Source organism: Lepidochelys kempii, chromosome 12 (genome assembly GCF_965140265.1).
Source record: "Lepidochelys kempii isolate rLepKem1 chromosome 12, rLepKem1.hap2, whole genome shotgun sequence".
Lineage (NCBI taxonomy): Eukaryota > Metazoa > Chordata > Testudines > Cheloniidae > Lepidochelys > Lepidochelys kempii.
The window spans coordinates 4909748-4923124 of record NC_133267.1 but is presented as its reverse complement, the minus strand read 5'-3'; the positions used below and the strand labels follow the sequence as shown (position 1 = coordinate 4923124).

The window sequence follows — 13377 nt, the reverse complement described above, 5'->3', positions numbered from 1 at the left end:
TCACAGTCAGGGTAGGTGTCTCTCAGCAATGCAGCAAGGCGGAGAAAAGGAAAGAGCCACATTACATGGAGTAAAAGGAGGAAGTTCTCCCGATGGACATGCTGGGTTTTCGTAGGGCGCTAAAATACCATTGCCAGGAGGCAGCTTTGTAAACACGAGCGATGCTCACTGGACTCCTACAGGTTTGTCAACATGTTACATTTGTTGTGGGCCAGCTTGAGATGCTTTGCATTAAAATGCCGGGTAGCTACGAACAAACAAAAGGCTTTGTTGCAAATCACCCAGCGTGTTCTCAAACCCATGTTGGACGGGGGTCCACTGAGCTCACCTGTAGCAAAGCAAGTGTGCATCCGTCCGCAGCGAGCGGTGCTCTGCCAGAGCACACTGCTTTGCTGGCTACCTGGCTTCTGCCTGTGCGCCTCTTTCGCTCGAGGGCCTCCCCTATGAGAGAAGGCTGGCTCTATGCCAGGCAGCAGGAGCCAAGGGCCAGGAAGGGCTGAAGGAAGGGGAGCAGCAGAGGGCCTTACCCACTGTTGTCTCCTTGCCACAGACCTAGGCTCTGAGGGACAGTGGAAGGGCCAGGGGCTTGAGGACAACTCCCCTAGCAAGGATGCTCCCAGCAGAGGCTGTCATGGTGCCTAGCCTGGGTCACAGGTGAGAGGGCCAATCTCAGGTCAGACTGTCGAGAAACTGGGGAGACGCCCTCCCGGGTGGCATGTTCTGTGATTAGATGTAACCAAACCAGCAACAAATGTGCATTCATGGATCATGAGACTAGCTTACCATGGAGCCACAGCTAGTTCCCGGAGACACTCCAGCCTATATCGCCACCCAGACAAACTGGACTTCTGCCATGAAAGCCCCAAATCCCCACCCATTAGGTTCTTCCAGCCCCAGGGAGCTAGTCACTTACCCCAGGTCAATGGATGCTCAGAATCGCACGCCAAAGACAAGGCTGACAGCCAATTTCTTTGGGGAACTAGCTAAAGATTTGTTAGCTAAGAAAAAGAAAGGAACGTTAGTCAAAGGTTAAATCAGTAAAACACATTGCCGTATTACAAATTCAAGTTTGTAAGTCCAAAATGATACCAGGGGTTGGAAATCTGCTAGTTTTCTGTACGTCTCCCTGGGTGGCCCAAAGAGTTTTGGGGGATCTCAATCTTTTTGTTCAAATCTCCCCTGTCAGAATTCACCATTCCAGCGATGGGTTAGGAGAGAGAGAGAGACCTTTGTTCTCCCTTTTTATATCTTGACCCTTTTGGCTGGAAAAATCTTGGTTGTGTCGTGGGCTCAGACAGTTCCAGGGTGTCTGTGCTTTGCCCTCAGGCCTTCATATGAATTGCGCAACTTCTGCATACATCCCGTTCGGGGTGTCTCTGGGAGTGACACGCAGAGGTTCTTGTTTACAGTTCCTTTGTTACTCCTGAAGAGAGACCCTATGGACATTTCTCAGATCCACAGCATGTTTGAGTTCCAGACATACCGTTTTATAACTCCACCCACAATGTCAATACGCATGTTATAACACGATACTAATACTCAGCAGATTATAACTTTTCCAGTGATGCTTCACAAGCCATACTTTGTACAAGAAGTATCACAATTTTCTAAAAGTGGTAACTGTATTATTGTAGATGGTCAGTGCACCTGAGACAGGATGGAAGAAGCCAGCTAAGGAGCCTGGCTGTGATGGAGGACGCTGGGGTATGGCAAGAACAAGACCTATAGGCATTGGGCTGACAGGGACTATGGTCTGGGACTTTTGTTAAACTGGCCCCAGGATGGGTATTGTTGAAGTCAAAGCCTGAAATGGAGTCCTTTGGGTTACCCAAGAGGAAACTGAGGGAAGGGGCCACTTATTACAGTGCCCATCCATCCATCAGTATCTTGGCACAGGGACACAAGAGGGTATCATCTCTAGTGCTCAGGAAGGACGCAGCTGGGACACTCCAGGGAGATCTGGCTGGCCAGCAGACATGCCAAGTATAATTTGACTGCACAGAACGGTACCTCAGTCTGCTCCCGACTATGAGGAGCGTGACCGAATCTTTGGTGAACATGCCATCACTGCCCCTGTTTGTTATGGACACCCCAACTGAACTGCGAGTCCTGGATGTGGGTGACCCAGAGCCTGGGGAACACTGAGCCAGATAGAGCCACAGTGGCCCCAGACCACCTCCTTCCAGAGCTGGAGGATGAGCCTGAACCTCCGGAGATGACCCAACCTAGGGCTGATCCGAATGCCGGTAAGTATTGAAACGATGCATTGAACTACACCGGGGTGGGGGTTATACGTGCCTGGGTACTGTACAGACACCATCATGTTGGTCTAACTGTTCTCCGCCTCGTGGCTTTTACCCCCTCCCCTGGTGCTCAAAGGCCACGTCGGCCTCTCCAGTCCTCTTCATGGTCACATGGAACCAGAGCCAGCCCGTAACCTCGCTACGTCCTGCCCCACACACCCTGAGCTGGCTCCACCTGGTCGGCTCCCCACCCTCCACAAGACAGTGACATCGCACAGCTTAACATGGAAGAAGAGGGTTTTAGGTACAGGCACTTTTCTTGTAAATTACCTTCACCCCTCCTCCTTAGTCTTAATTTTTCACTAAACTGGCATGGTAAGGCCGAGGCGAGAAAGCCAGAGCGAGAGGCCCCCTGGGCTAGCAAGAGGTAGCCCATGTTCTGGAGCACACGGCCTGCTGCTCCGCTTGTACAGCAGGGTGGTTGGTCAATCTTTTTTGTTTTAGTGTTAACAAAGTTCATCTTGGTGTATGACTCTGTACCAGTCACAACAGACACGTGAATCACATTTGGGGGTCTTGAACCCTCCCTTCTATGGGGAAGCGTCACTGACTTACCATCCAGGCTGACACAATAACTGCATCAAAACAAGTGCAGGTCTGTCGGTATGTGGGTGGGGTCATGTGGGTGTGCAAGCGGGGGGTGCATCTGTCTCTCTGCCAACCAGTGGGGCCAGATGGATTGGGCGAGGTGATTTTGGCCCCTGCAGCAAAAGCTGTCACCTCACCTCTGCCCATCTCCTGCCCAGCAGCTGCTCCTGTCCTCCAGCCTCCAAATTAGTCCTATCCCACCAGTTCCCACATCAACTCTGCCCCCCTGACCCATCTCTGCTCCCCCTGGGGCTCTTCACCCCTTCTCCCAGGCTTGAGGGGGCTGCAGCAGAGCCCCCTGACCCTATTCCCAAGCCAGGTGTTGCAAGAAGGAGAAGGGGAAGAAGCGCCGTCCCATCCCCAGGGCTCACAGGGAGAGAAGGGGCAGAGCTACCCTTAGCTGCCGGGCTCGTTAGCTCCCCCGCCCCCATGAGAACAGTGTGGGCTCCTGAGGGGTGGGGAGAGAACGCTGCCTGTCTCCTGCAGCAGCCCTGATTTAATTGGGGCTTGGCCCTGCTTTGAGCAGGGGGTGGGACTAGATGACCTCCTGAGGTCCCTTCCAACCCTGATATTCTATGATTCTATGATTGGCTGCTCTACCCCAGGAGGCGGGACGGTGGGGCAGAATGAAATCCCATCACTGCCAGGCATTGGGAGACCCGGGCACGCAGCGCCATAAAGCTGTTTACAGCTCATCTCCCGGCCTCGCAGCGATCCCAGGCTGCTCCGGGGTCACTCCCTTGGTTTCTAAAGCCAAAGGGTTAAATGTCTAGGTACCAAACCTGTGTGTAGATCAGCCCCAAATCTCTGGGGGGAAATGGAGCACATGAAGGCCCCTGCATCCCTCTGTCTGCTGGGGAAGTGGAAGCCGGGGCTGCACAGCTCGCAGCAAATGGGATTGCAGAGCAATTGGGGTGAAAACCCGCTTGCTGCACTGGAGATTAACAGGTCATTTGTCAGCGATTCCAAGGCGAGCAGGGACCATTGTGATCATCTAGTCTGACCTCCTGCATAGCACAGGCCAGAGAACTTCCCCCAAATAATTCCTGGAGCAGAGCTTTGAAAAAAACAGCCAGGCCTGATATTAAAATTGTCAGACTGGAAAATCCAATACTTGGTAAATTGTTCCAATGGTTAAGTACTTTCACTGTTACTAATTCACACATTATTTCCAGTCTGAATTTGTCTGGCTTCAGCTTCCAGCCATTGGATCGTGTTAGACCTTTCTCTGTTGGACTGAAGACCCATTATTAAACATTGTTCCCCATATAGGTACCTATTAAACACAGACATCAGAAGCAGCGAAAGCTCCCTAAAAGCGGGGGGCCACCTGTACCCAAACTGTGGCTCCCCGTGCTGCCCCCAAGACCCTGCCCCTGCCCTTCTTCTCCCTGAGCCCCTGCCCTTACACTGCCCCTTCCCCTGAGGCTCCACCCCACCTCTTCCCCACAAGACCCCACCCCCACTTGCTTTGCTCTGCCCCTCTCCCCTGTTGCTCGCCCTTACAGCTGGTAAAAAATAAAAGTGATGGGGCCATGGACCCCGGGCACCCCCTGTTCTGGTGCCTCGATCACAAGTTAGTCTCATCCAATACTTGTGCATAGGTACTGTCAGTGAAGGGGCATGCTGGAGGTAGCTCTTGCTGTGTTTGTTGAAACACTGGAGATGAACCTAGAAGCGGAGGAGCTCTGAAAAGAAAGCCATCTGGCTAATTCCGAACTACCCCCACTGAGCGTCACTTACCCGCTCTGATCTTTTCCCTTTCAGTGCTTTAGGGCACTGTCCTGGGCATGTTCGAACAAATCCTACATCCTGCCAGTAAAAGCACCGGCATCTAGTGACTGCAGGGCGGACAGCAGTAGCCTTCAATTGGGAAAGGTTAGAAAACTTCTCAAAAATACAATGAGCTCCCCAAAGGTGACAGATCCATTGGGCAGATAAGGGTCTGAGAGCTTTAGACCAACTCCTTTTTGGGGGAAAGGGGGGCAGGAGTTCGCAGCCTGGAGGAGGAAGAAGCCACAGGATCCAAGGACTAGCAATGTACTCCCCCAACCCAGGAAAGTTCAGCTAAGTAGCAGCCTGGGGTAGTGCAAACCCAAGGCTTTGGCCCAGAGAGGCATGGCAGGAGCGTCCACCAGGTGCAGAACGGGGTGCGTGAGTGAGGCAGAGGAGCCCCAGCCAAGGGCAGCGGACATCAAAGAAGCTCAGAGGAGGAGCTGTGTGACTCTTGTGTGTGTGGACACAGACACAGAGAGAGAGAGAGAGAGAGAGAGAGAGAGCTGTGTGCCTGTCTTAAAAGTACCAGTGAGCCAGCTGGAGCCCAGCTCAGGGGCTCACTCGTTGGCCATGGTGGGCAGCCCTCAGCCCTTTATAGACAACTGATAAATCCACTGGCAAACTTTGAAGCGCATGAGCAGCCAGCTGGCGGGCGGGTGGCAGGGGCTGGGGGAGACAAGGTGCGTGCACAAGAGTGGCTGGGCTGGGGGAGGGCCTTGGGGAGGGGGCTGGCTGGCTCGGCAGGCAGGCGAGGGTGGGCTGGGGGCGAGAGGAATGCCTGCATGAGTGGCTGGCCGGCTGGCTCACGGCCGGTGGGTGGGTGGGGAGTCTGCGGGGAGGAGGTGCAGAGGCGTGAGCAGTAGGTGGAGGGGGTCGCGGGAAGGGGGGGTAACAGGCACGAGTCGTGGGCAAGGGGGCCAAGCGGGCTGGGGGTGGAAGGTGGGCAGGGCTTCCAGGGGAGGAGGCTGAGCGGGGTGTGGGCCTTTGGGGTCTATACTTAGATTTCATGGTTCTATGCTGAGATTTCACCAATAAAGTATCACGTATGAATGTCTCAGGCACTCTGTCTGTCTTGCCACCCAGGGGAGCCCACCTTTGTGATAGAGGGTTCCCTTCACCAAAGATCACAGCAATATTTGTGTCACTTCCAGTCCCTAAGGACTAGTCACTTACCCCAGGACAATTGCACCTTAGATCTCACACCAAAGACAATGCTTGTAGCCAATCCTATAACAAACCATCTACAGAGTTCTTAACTAGGGGAAGGAAATGAGAGAGTTCTTTACAAAGTTAAAGCAGGTAAATACACACACAAATGAGTTACAGTCTTAACTGGCAAAGGGTAACAGAAGCTTCTATAATAAGCAAGCTGTATATGTCTCTTCGGCTAACCCAGGCTAAACACTGGGGATCTCCTGCTTATGCCTAGAAACCCTGGTCCCCAGAGTCCAAGCAGCGTCGAGATACAGTTTCCCCATGTCAGGGAATAATTCATTTGCACATCTCCTCTGTATGAGGCGAGAGCAATCAACAAAGTCATTGGCCGCTGTTGTTCCACGATAGTTAGTCTGTGGCGCTGGGCCGGGCAGGAGATAAGACCTTTTGTCGGAAGCCAGAATTTCGATCTCATTCACGTCTCTCTCCTGACTGGTGACTCCCAGGTCTGGCAGCTCCCAGGGCAAATGCTCAGCGAGTACCTCACAGAGTGGGCTACAGCGGTTACGTGAAATTAATGCAGACAGCAACTCACAAGCGCTCGATTTGCCCGCGTAGCCCAGGGTCGGTGTCCCTGCTCAGTGGCTACACCCAGCTCCCAGCATCTCCTTTCGCTTCCACCACGGCCAAGCCGGAGAGGCCCAGCGGCTGGGCGCTGCACCAGGGACCCTGTGCTCAGCCAGGCTCCAGCTGCAGTGCCTTGGGGGCACCGTCGCAGCGCCCACAGATGGGCATCGCTTACCAGAGGCGCTTGCCAGGAGGGCCAGGCAGAGAGCCACGTGCAGGAAAGCCATGCTGGGTCAGTGCTCACAGCTGTGCCAGGCTGCCCAGAGCCAGGCACTTTATACCCTCTGGGCGCCCGGGGACCGCCAGTCACGCACAGAGCAGGGCTGCACCCAATGCGCGTTTTCATACTGTGAATGCTATTGAGACACAGGTGATCTGGAGTAATCCCTGCCTGGATTTGACAGTAGCCAAGTGAGGCATGCGCAGAGGCGGATTAGGGGTTTGTGGGGCCCTGGGCCAGAGCAAGTGGGACCCCCCCCTCACTCCTTCCACCTGCCCCCATGCTCCAACCCTGCTCCCCAGCAGGAGCGGTCAGTCAGGGCGCGGGGGGTGCCTATTTTTCCAGGGGCCCCACAATTGGCCAGGGCCCCTGGACACGGGTCCCACTGGCCCAGTGGCTAATCTGCCACCGGGCATGGGGACTTTGGCATAAGCTGGTGCCTGCTTTGCCAGCGACACACCAGATCCCTGAGCACTCAAGCCCAGCAGAGCTGGCTCGGCCTTGAGAGTTCGCAGTCCCTGGGAAGAAGGTACCACCGACACCTGCTCCAGCTGGCCAGCGTGAGACCTCCCACAGGTGCACTGGACATGAGCCAGGGAAAACCAGCCCAATGCCAAGCTCTGCTCTGAGCTGTCCTCTGCCAGAGACACTCTGCGCCTGCCGGGGCACGTCTGAGTGAGCAGAGCTGTAACTGTCATGGTGGAGGAGATCTGTGCTCATGCCAGGACGACGTGCCGGGCCCAGTCAGGGCAGGGGCTGGCCAGGCTCCCCCATGCAGCTCGGCCAGGCATGAGCCCTGCCCCAACACCCACAGCTCTGCAGCTGTCCCTCGGTCCCAGCCCCATGCTAGTCCAGCCCTGGGCGCCCTCCTGTCTCTGCCAATGCCTCTCAGACCCACCCTGCCTGCCCCATGCTAGTCCAGCCCTGGGCTGACCTGATGAGACTCTGCCAGTCATACCCCATGTGCCAAACTGAGGGCTAGGCTGAGACTCCACCAACTCATTTCCCATGTGTCCCAACCCCCAAGTGAGGTGCTGGGTGGCAGGAGGGGGTGGGGCTGGGAAGGGGCAGCCTGCCACCAGCTGTGCACTCTCTTACCTGGATGCACACCCCCAGCCAGCCGACGCTTGCTCCTAGCAGCGCACACAGGGCAGCGGGGGCAAGGAGATGCTATATTTGGCCTGTCACTGTCAGCTCAAGGCCTGGGCAGAGCAGGCGGGGCAGAAGCTCAGCCCTGCTCCGTGTGTGACTGGCGGTCCCCGGGCGCCCAGAGGGTATAAAGTGCCTGGCTCTGGGCAGCCTGGCACAGCTGTGAGCACTGACCCAGCATGGCTTTCCTGCACGCGGCTCTCTGCCTGGCCCTCCTGGCAAGCGCCTCTGGTAAGCCATGCCCATCTGCGGGCGGTGCCCCCAAGGCACTGCAGCTGGAGCCTGGCTGAGCGCGGGGGCAGTCCCTGGTGCAGCGCCCAGCCGCTGGGGGTCTCCGGCTTGGCCGGGGTGGAAGCGAAAGGAGATGCTGGGAGCCGGGTGTAGCCACTGAGCAGGGACACCGACCAACCCTGGGCTACGCGGGCAAATGGGCCAGCGAACTGCCAATCTGCCCCTTTGGCCAGTGTGGAGACAGCTCCGTGGGATGCCCGCAGGGCAGTGCTGGGTACGGCTGCCCTGTTAGCGCCAGGGGGCCTGTGGCAGTACCCGGGCAGCGCCTGTTCACACAGACAGGTACCCTCAGCCTGGCACTGCCTGGGTGCCAGCTGCCCCCCTCCCGGCTGCACTCTGGTCCAAGAGGACCCTGCCAGGGGGCTCCCCTGCTCTGCTCAGCCAGCTGCCAAGGGGACCAGCCTTCCCGGTGTGCGAGCAATGCCTACTGTCTACTGAGCCCCATGGCTGGGGAGACTGGCGTGGCCGCTCTGACCCAGCCAGGACCCCCACCACCCACGGGCGGCGTGCCCAGACTCCTCAGTGACCGCCAGCCCCACGGGCAGCTCACCCAGCCCCCTCGGTGACTGCCATCCCCCAAGTGACTCACCCAGCCCCCTCGGTGACTGCCAGCTCCCAGGTGACTGACCCAGACCCCTTGGTGACCACCAGCCCCCACAGGGAGCTCGCCCCTGCAGATTGGGACTGGCCTGAGCCCAGCAGTGGCTGCTGAGCGAGCTCCCTAGACACTGAGCAGGGCTGGTTTTCCATCGCCAGGCTGTGGGGTCCCCGCAATCCGACCAGTCGTGAGCAACTTGCAGAGAATCGTCAATGGGGAGAACGCGGTGCCCGGCTCCTGGCCTTGGCAAGTGTCCCTGCAGGTAATGCTCGCTCCTCATGGTGGCCCTGTGCCAGGCAAGGCAGGGACAGGGGCCTGGGCACCAGCTCAGAGCCCAGCTGCCCCAGTCTGACATGCTGCGCAGCACAGACCTCACCCAGGGCCCTGCTGAGCAGCGCTGGCTCGCAGGGTCTGGGCTGGGTCAGTGCAGGAAGCCCCCAGGCTGGGCTGCCCCATCACTGTTCTAAGGGCATGGGACAGAGGGGAGGGCCTGAGCCCCCCAGCCTGCATGGGGCTGGCGTTGCTGCTTGCTCGAGCCCTGCCTGCCTCCCCCCTGCTGGTATCACGGCATGTTCCTCTGCATCCCGCTTGTTTGACAAAACTGATCAAGGAATTTCCCACCCTAAATAAGATGGATTCAAAGGGTGGGAAATTCCAGCTGTCAGGGTCCAGCTGTGGGATCAGCACAGGCCGGGGCCCCCTGGGATGTTCAGTGGCCTGGCTAATCCGTAAGCCAGTCTATCCACCCTGGAATTAGAGCTAAAAAGTGCTGCCCAGGTGCTTGGAGCAGGAGCAGCCGGTGCTTGGGAATCTCCGATCGTAGCAGGGCCTTTCATGGCCCTGGCCGCGTCTTAGGAAGAAATCCAAAGCAATTTGGCTTGTGCAGACACAAGCCCTGCCCGCAGCACCCAAGCCTGGGAAGCGGCACCCCCAGGGCGATCGCTTGGAAAGCCCTGAGCATGCGGGGCCCGACTAGCGCACCCATTGCATTGGGCCCTCCAGCTGGGCATGCACGGCTAGGCTGGGACAGCGCCGCTAGGAATGAGGAGTGCTGAGCAGGCATGCGGCCCTGGGCCTGGGGGGGTCCGCGATGGCTGCAGTGGGATCCCCAGGGACCTGCCATGGCCTGTGGGCACCGGGCCGTGATCCCAGGGGCTGCCAGGAAGGACGAATAATGGAGGGAGCTGGGCCCCATGCCCAGGGGCCGGATGCTGCTCCCAGCCTGCGGATCAGGAGGGGGAGCAGGGCACAGAGCGCAGGAGGCTCTGGATGGCATTTCGGTTTGTGGTGGTGCCAACGACCCAGAGGCAGAGCCTGCCAATGCCAGGCTAAGTGCCAATCTGCAGTCAGGCAGCTCAGGGCCCCCCGGGCCTGGAGCGCTGGGCACATGCAAGGGTGGGTCCCTCAGCCCATCTCAGGCTCCCTCTCCTCCCTGCCATTCTCATTCCAGACCAGCACCGGCTTCCACTTCTGCGGTGGCTCCCTAATCAACCAGAACTGGGTGGTGACGGCTGCCCACTGCGAAGTCAGGTAAGGAGACGGTGCTGCAGGAAAGGCCAGTCGCTGGAGCCGCTCTGCATTGGCTGGTGCCACGGCTCCGCCCGGGCACAAGGACAGCTCCCGTGAGCGAGACCCCCCAGCTGCCCCGCACCCAGTCCCAGCAGGGCAGCGGGGCACCTTGGGCTAAGCAGAGCAAGCCGGGGGCCTGGGGGAGCTGGGCGCAGAGGTAAGACCAAAGGGCAGGGGTAAGATCATGGCTCTGCTCTCCAGGTGAGCAGAGGGCTCCAGAGCTGGGGCATTGCCTAGGGCCTGGCAAGGGGAGGGGGTGGGAAGCTGGGCCGCTAGCCAGGGGTGAGGTTGTTTTCCTGGGAAGAATGGAGCCAAAGAGCCAACCTGCCCTGGGGCTGCCCCAGCCCCAGCCCTTCCTGCCAGTTCCCTACTGCCAACCCAGGGCCTGAGACCCGGACGCTGCTGCTCCATCCGCAGTTAACAAACACCCCTGCGGAGGAGGGGCCGTGAGGTGGGGCCCCCCTGCTCCACCATGGCTGAGCCTCCCTGGTGCCGTCTCCTCTGGCTGGAGTCTGGGCCCCTCTGGGGCTCAGCGGAGGAGACGCATGTGCCACAGGGCAGCTCCCCCAGGCTGGGGCAGGCAGAGGTGGCCACTGGAGGGCCCAGGGGATCCTGGTGCAAGTGAGGGTTACTAGGGCGAATCCCTGGGGGTGGGCTCAGCTACCCCTGCTCAGGTGCCCAGCCCCACTGGCTCTCTCCCTTGCAGAGCCGGGACTCACTTTGCTGTCCTTGGGGAGTACGACAGGAGCTCCGGAGCTGAGCCAGTCCAGGTCAAGACCATTGCCAAGGTGAGTCGCCACTGAACGCCATCTGGGGTCCTGCAGAGAGGGGGGCAAGATGCTGGGCAGTCCCACAGAGCCCGGGGGCAGGGGGCAGGCACCCCAGCTCTGTGCCTGGGGCTGGGCCCTGGTGGGGGAAGAAAAGGGGCTGGCAGAAGCAAACCCCCTTCCCAGCAGCGCTTGGCAGTGGCATGGCCAGGCATGGGAGCCCGTTCTCCACTGAGCAGGGATGGGTGTAGGGACACGTCACATTCCTTGCCCAGCTCCGCCCGGGGCTCCCTGGGCCAGGCTCTCTGTGCCTCCTGGGGATGGGCCCGTTACCAGGCGATGGGAGCCCGGGAGGCCCTGGTCTGGAGCGAGCCCTTGGGGAGTGCAGCCCAGTCCTTTGTACTCACCCAGGCCAGTGCCGCGGGAGCCCTGGGAAAGGGCAGTTAGCGAGGCGAGGGGGGGAGCTGCCTGGAGGCCCCGTGCCCAGCTCAGCACTGTCCCTCGGGGCAGCACCGGGGCAGGCAGGATCCAGCGAGCGAGTGGGGCGGGACGGCATTGCCCCTGGGGTGACCCTAGCCTCCTCCCCCTCCCCGTGCTAAGGGCTGCTTGTCCCTCCCCCATCCAGGTGATCACCCACCCCTACTGGAACGCCAACACCATGAACAACGACATCACCCTGCTGAAGCTCTCCTCCCCCGCCCAGCTGGGCGCCCGCGTGTCCCCTGTCTGCCTGGCCACAGCTGGCGAGTCGCTGTTGGCCAACCCCACGTGCATCACCACTGGCTGGGGCCGGACCAGCGGCACTGGTACGTACGCACAGCCCCTGGGGGGGTCAGACATGGGGCAGCTTGTGCCTCATGCCCACCCGTATGGGCTTCATGCGGCACCCAGCGCTGGGGCACCTGGCCAATGCATGGCAATGCAAGCAGCGGGCACACAGCGCCTGGCCTGGGGCCCAGCAAGGGCTCTGCTGTGGGTCTGCCTGGGGCTGGACGGGTCCTAGGCTGCCAATGCTGCAGCATCCCAGCCACCCGCGCCGCTGCGTGCTCAGGGCCCGCGTGGTCCAGCCGCACCCGCCCCAGCCACACGCCAGAGAGCCCAGTGCAGGGGGCAGCCCAGGGCAGGGGGCAGCCCAGGGCAGGGGGCATCCTGCCAGGGCAGGGCAGCCAGCGGGTGCGTCTGTGTCTGGCTGTCCCCACACTTGGCCCTGATGGGGGGTTTGTTTCCCAGCGAGCGGTGGGGCCGTCCGGCTGCAGCAGGTGGCCCTGCCCCTGGTCACGGTGAGCCAGTGCCAGGAATACTGGGGCAGCAGCATCACCAACTCCATGCTCTGCGCTGGGGGGGCCGGCGCCTCCTCCTGCCAGGTAAAGATCTGTAATGTCACCCATACGAGGGGTGCTGGGCACAGGGCAGGGTGGGCGGGGGAGGGGCCCAGGGCAGGGTCAGCAGAGGAGAGAGGGAGGGGCAGAGGAAGGGGAAGGGCATAGAGCAGGATGGGTGGGGGGAGGGGTGCCGGGCACGATGGACATAGGAGAGGGAGAGGGGGAGTTGAACAGGTCAGTCTCAGTAGAGGAGTGGGGAGGGGCCCAGGGCAGGCTGGGGGGGAGAGGCACAGAGCAGGATGAGGAAGGGCACAGGGCAGGGTGGATCGGTGGGGGGGAGGGGCACAGGGAAGGCTGGGCAGAGGAGGCGGGAGGGGCACAGGGCAGGATGGGTGGGAGGCACAGGACAGGTGAGGGGAAGAGGCACAGGGCAGGGTGGAGGGGTATGAGGAGGGGCACAGAGCAGGATGAGGAAGGGCACAGGGCAGGGTGGATCGGTGGGGGGGAGGGGCACAGGGAAGGCTGGGCAGAGGAGGCGGGAGGGGCACAGGGCACGCTGGGTGGGCGAGGGGGAAGGATCTCTCCAGAGCCCCTCGCCTACACTCAGCTAGCGCCCCAGGGAGCCCTCCTCCTGCCAGTGCCCAGGCACGGCCTCTCTCTTGCACCGTGCCCTGGCATGGTGCCACGTCATCCCTGCTCTCTCGCCAGGGGGACTCGGGCGGGCCACTCGTGTACCTGAAAGGGAAGGCCTGGACCCTGATTGGGATCGTCTCCTGGGGAAATAGAAACTGCAACGTCCGGACACCTGCCGTGTACGGCCGAGTCAGTGCCTTCCGCAACTGGATCGACAGCGTCCTGGCCTCCAACTAGCGCCTGGCTAGGCAGAGCAGCCCAGGGCCCTGACACGTTGCTGCAGAGCGCCAGGGAGCGCGGGCAGTGTTGGCCTGGGCCAGCGGGCCGCTGAGAGCCCGGGACTTCCTCCTGCAGGCTCTGTACAAAGGAATAAAGGGTT

The 13377-nt window shown here is 60.1% G+C and overlaps 1 protein-coding gene across 3 annotated transcripts; it reads left to right on the top strand.

Annotated features, from left to right (window-relative positions):
• The first annotated feature begins 7 nt into the window (after positions 1-7).
• CTRL (chymotrypsin like) lies at positions 8-13377 on the top strand. Of its 3 annotated transcripts, XM_073307256.1 has the most exons (7): positions 8-182; positions 1635-2246; positions 10158-10237; positions 10983-11064; positions 11669-11849; positions 12274-12407; positions 13074-13377. In XM_073307256.1, exons 2-7 carry the CDS (start codon positions 2241-2243, stop codon positions 13233-13235), a joined length of 645 nt encoding a protein of 214 aa, XP_073163357.1. In that variant the 5' UTR covers positions 8-182; positions 1635-2240; the 3' UTR covers positions 13236-13377. The 3 variants fall into 3 exon arrangements, with proteins under 3 accessions (XP_073163357.1, XP_073163356.1, XP_073163355.1); XM_073307255.1 differs by lacking the exon at positions 8-182 and having other exon boundaries at positions 1310-2246; XM_073307254.1 differs by lacking the exons at positions 8-182; positions 1635-2246 and having other exon boundaries at positions 9992-10237.

What these genes read in the sequence shown, in the direction of transcription:
- CTRL (XM_073307254.1), top strand. Translation starts at nt 10,095, where the DNA reads ATGCAAGGGTGGGTCCCTCAGCCCATCTCAGGCTCCCTCTCCTCCCTG. An exon ending in GGGCCGGACCAGCGGCACTG is followed by an intron (nt 11,850 to 12,273) that starts GTACGTACGCAC and finishes TTTGTTTCCCAG; the next exon opens with CGAGCGGTGGGGCCGTCCGG. An exon ending in CCGGCGCCTCCTCCTGCCAG is followed by an intron (nt 12,408 to 13,073) that starts GTAAAGATCTGT and finishes CTCTCTCGCCAG; the next exon opens with GGGGACTCGGGCGGGCCACT.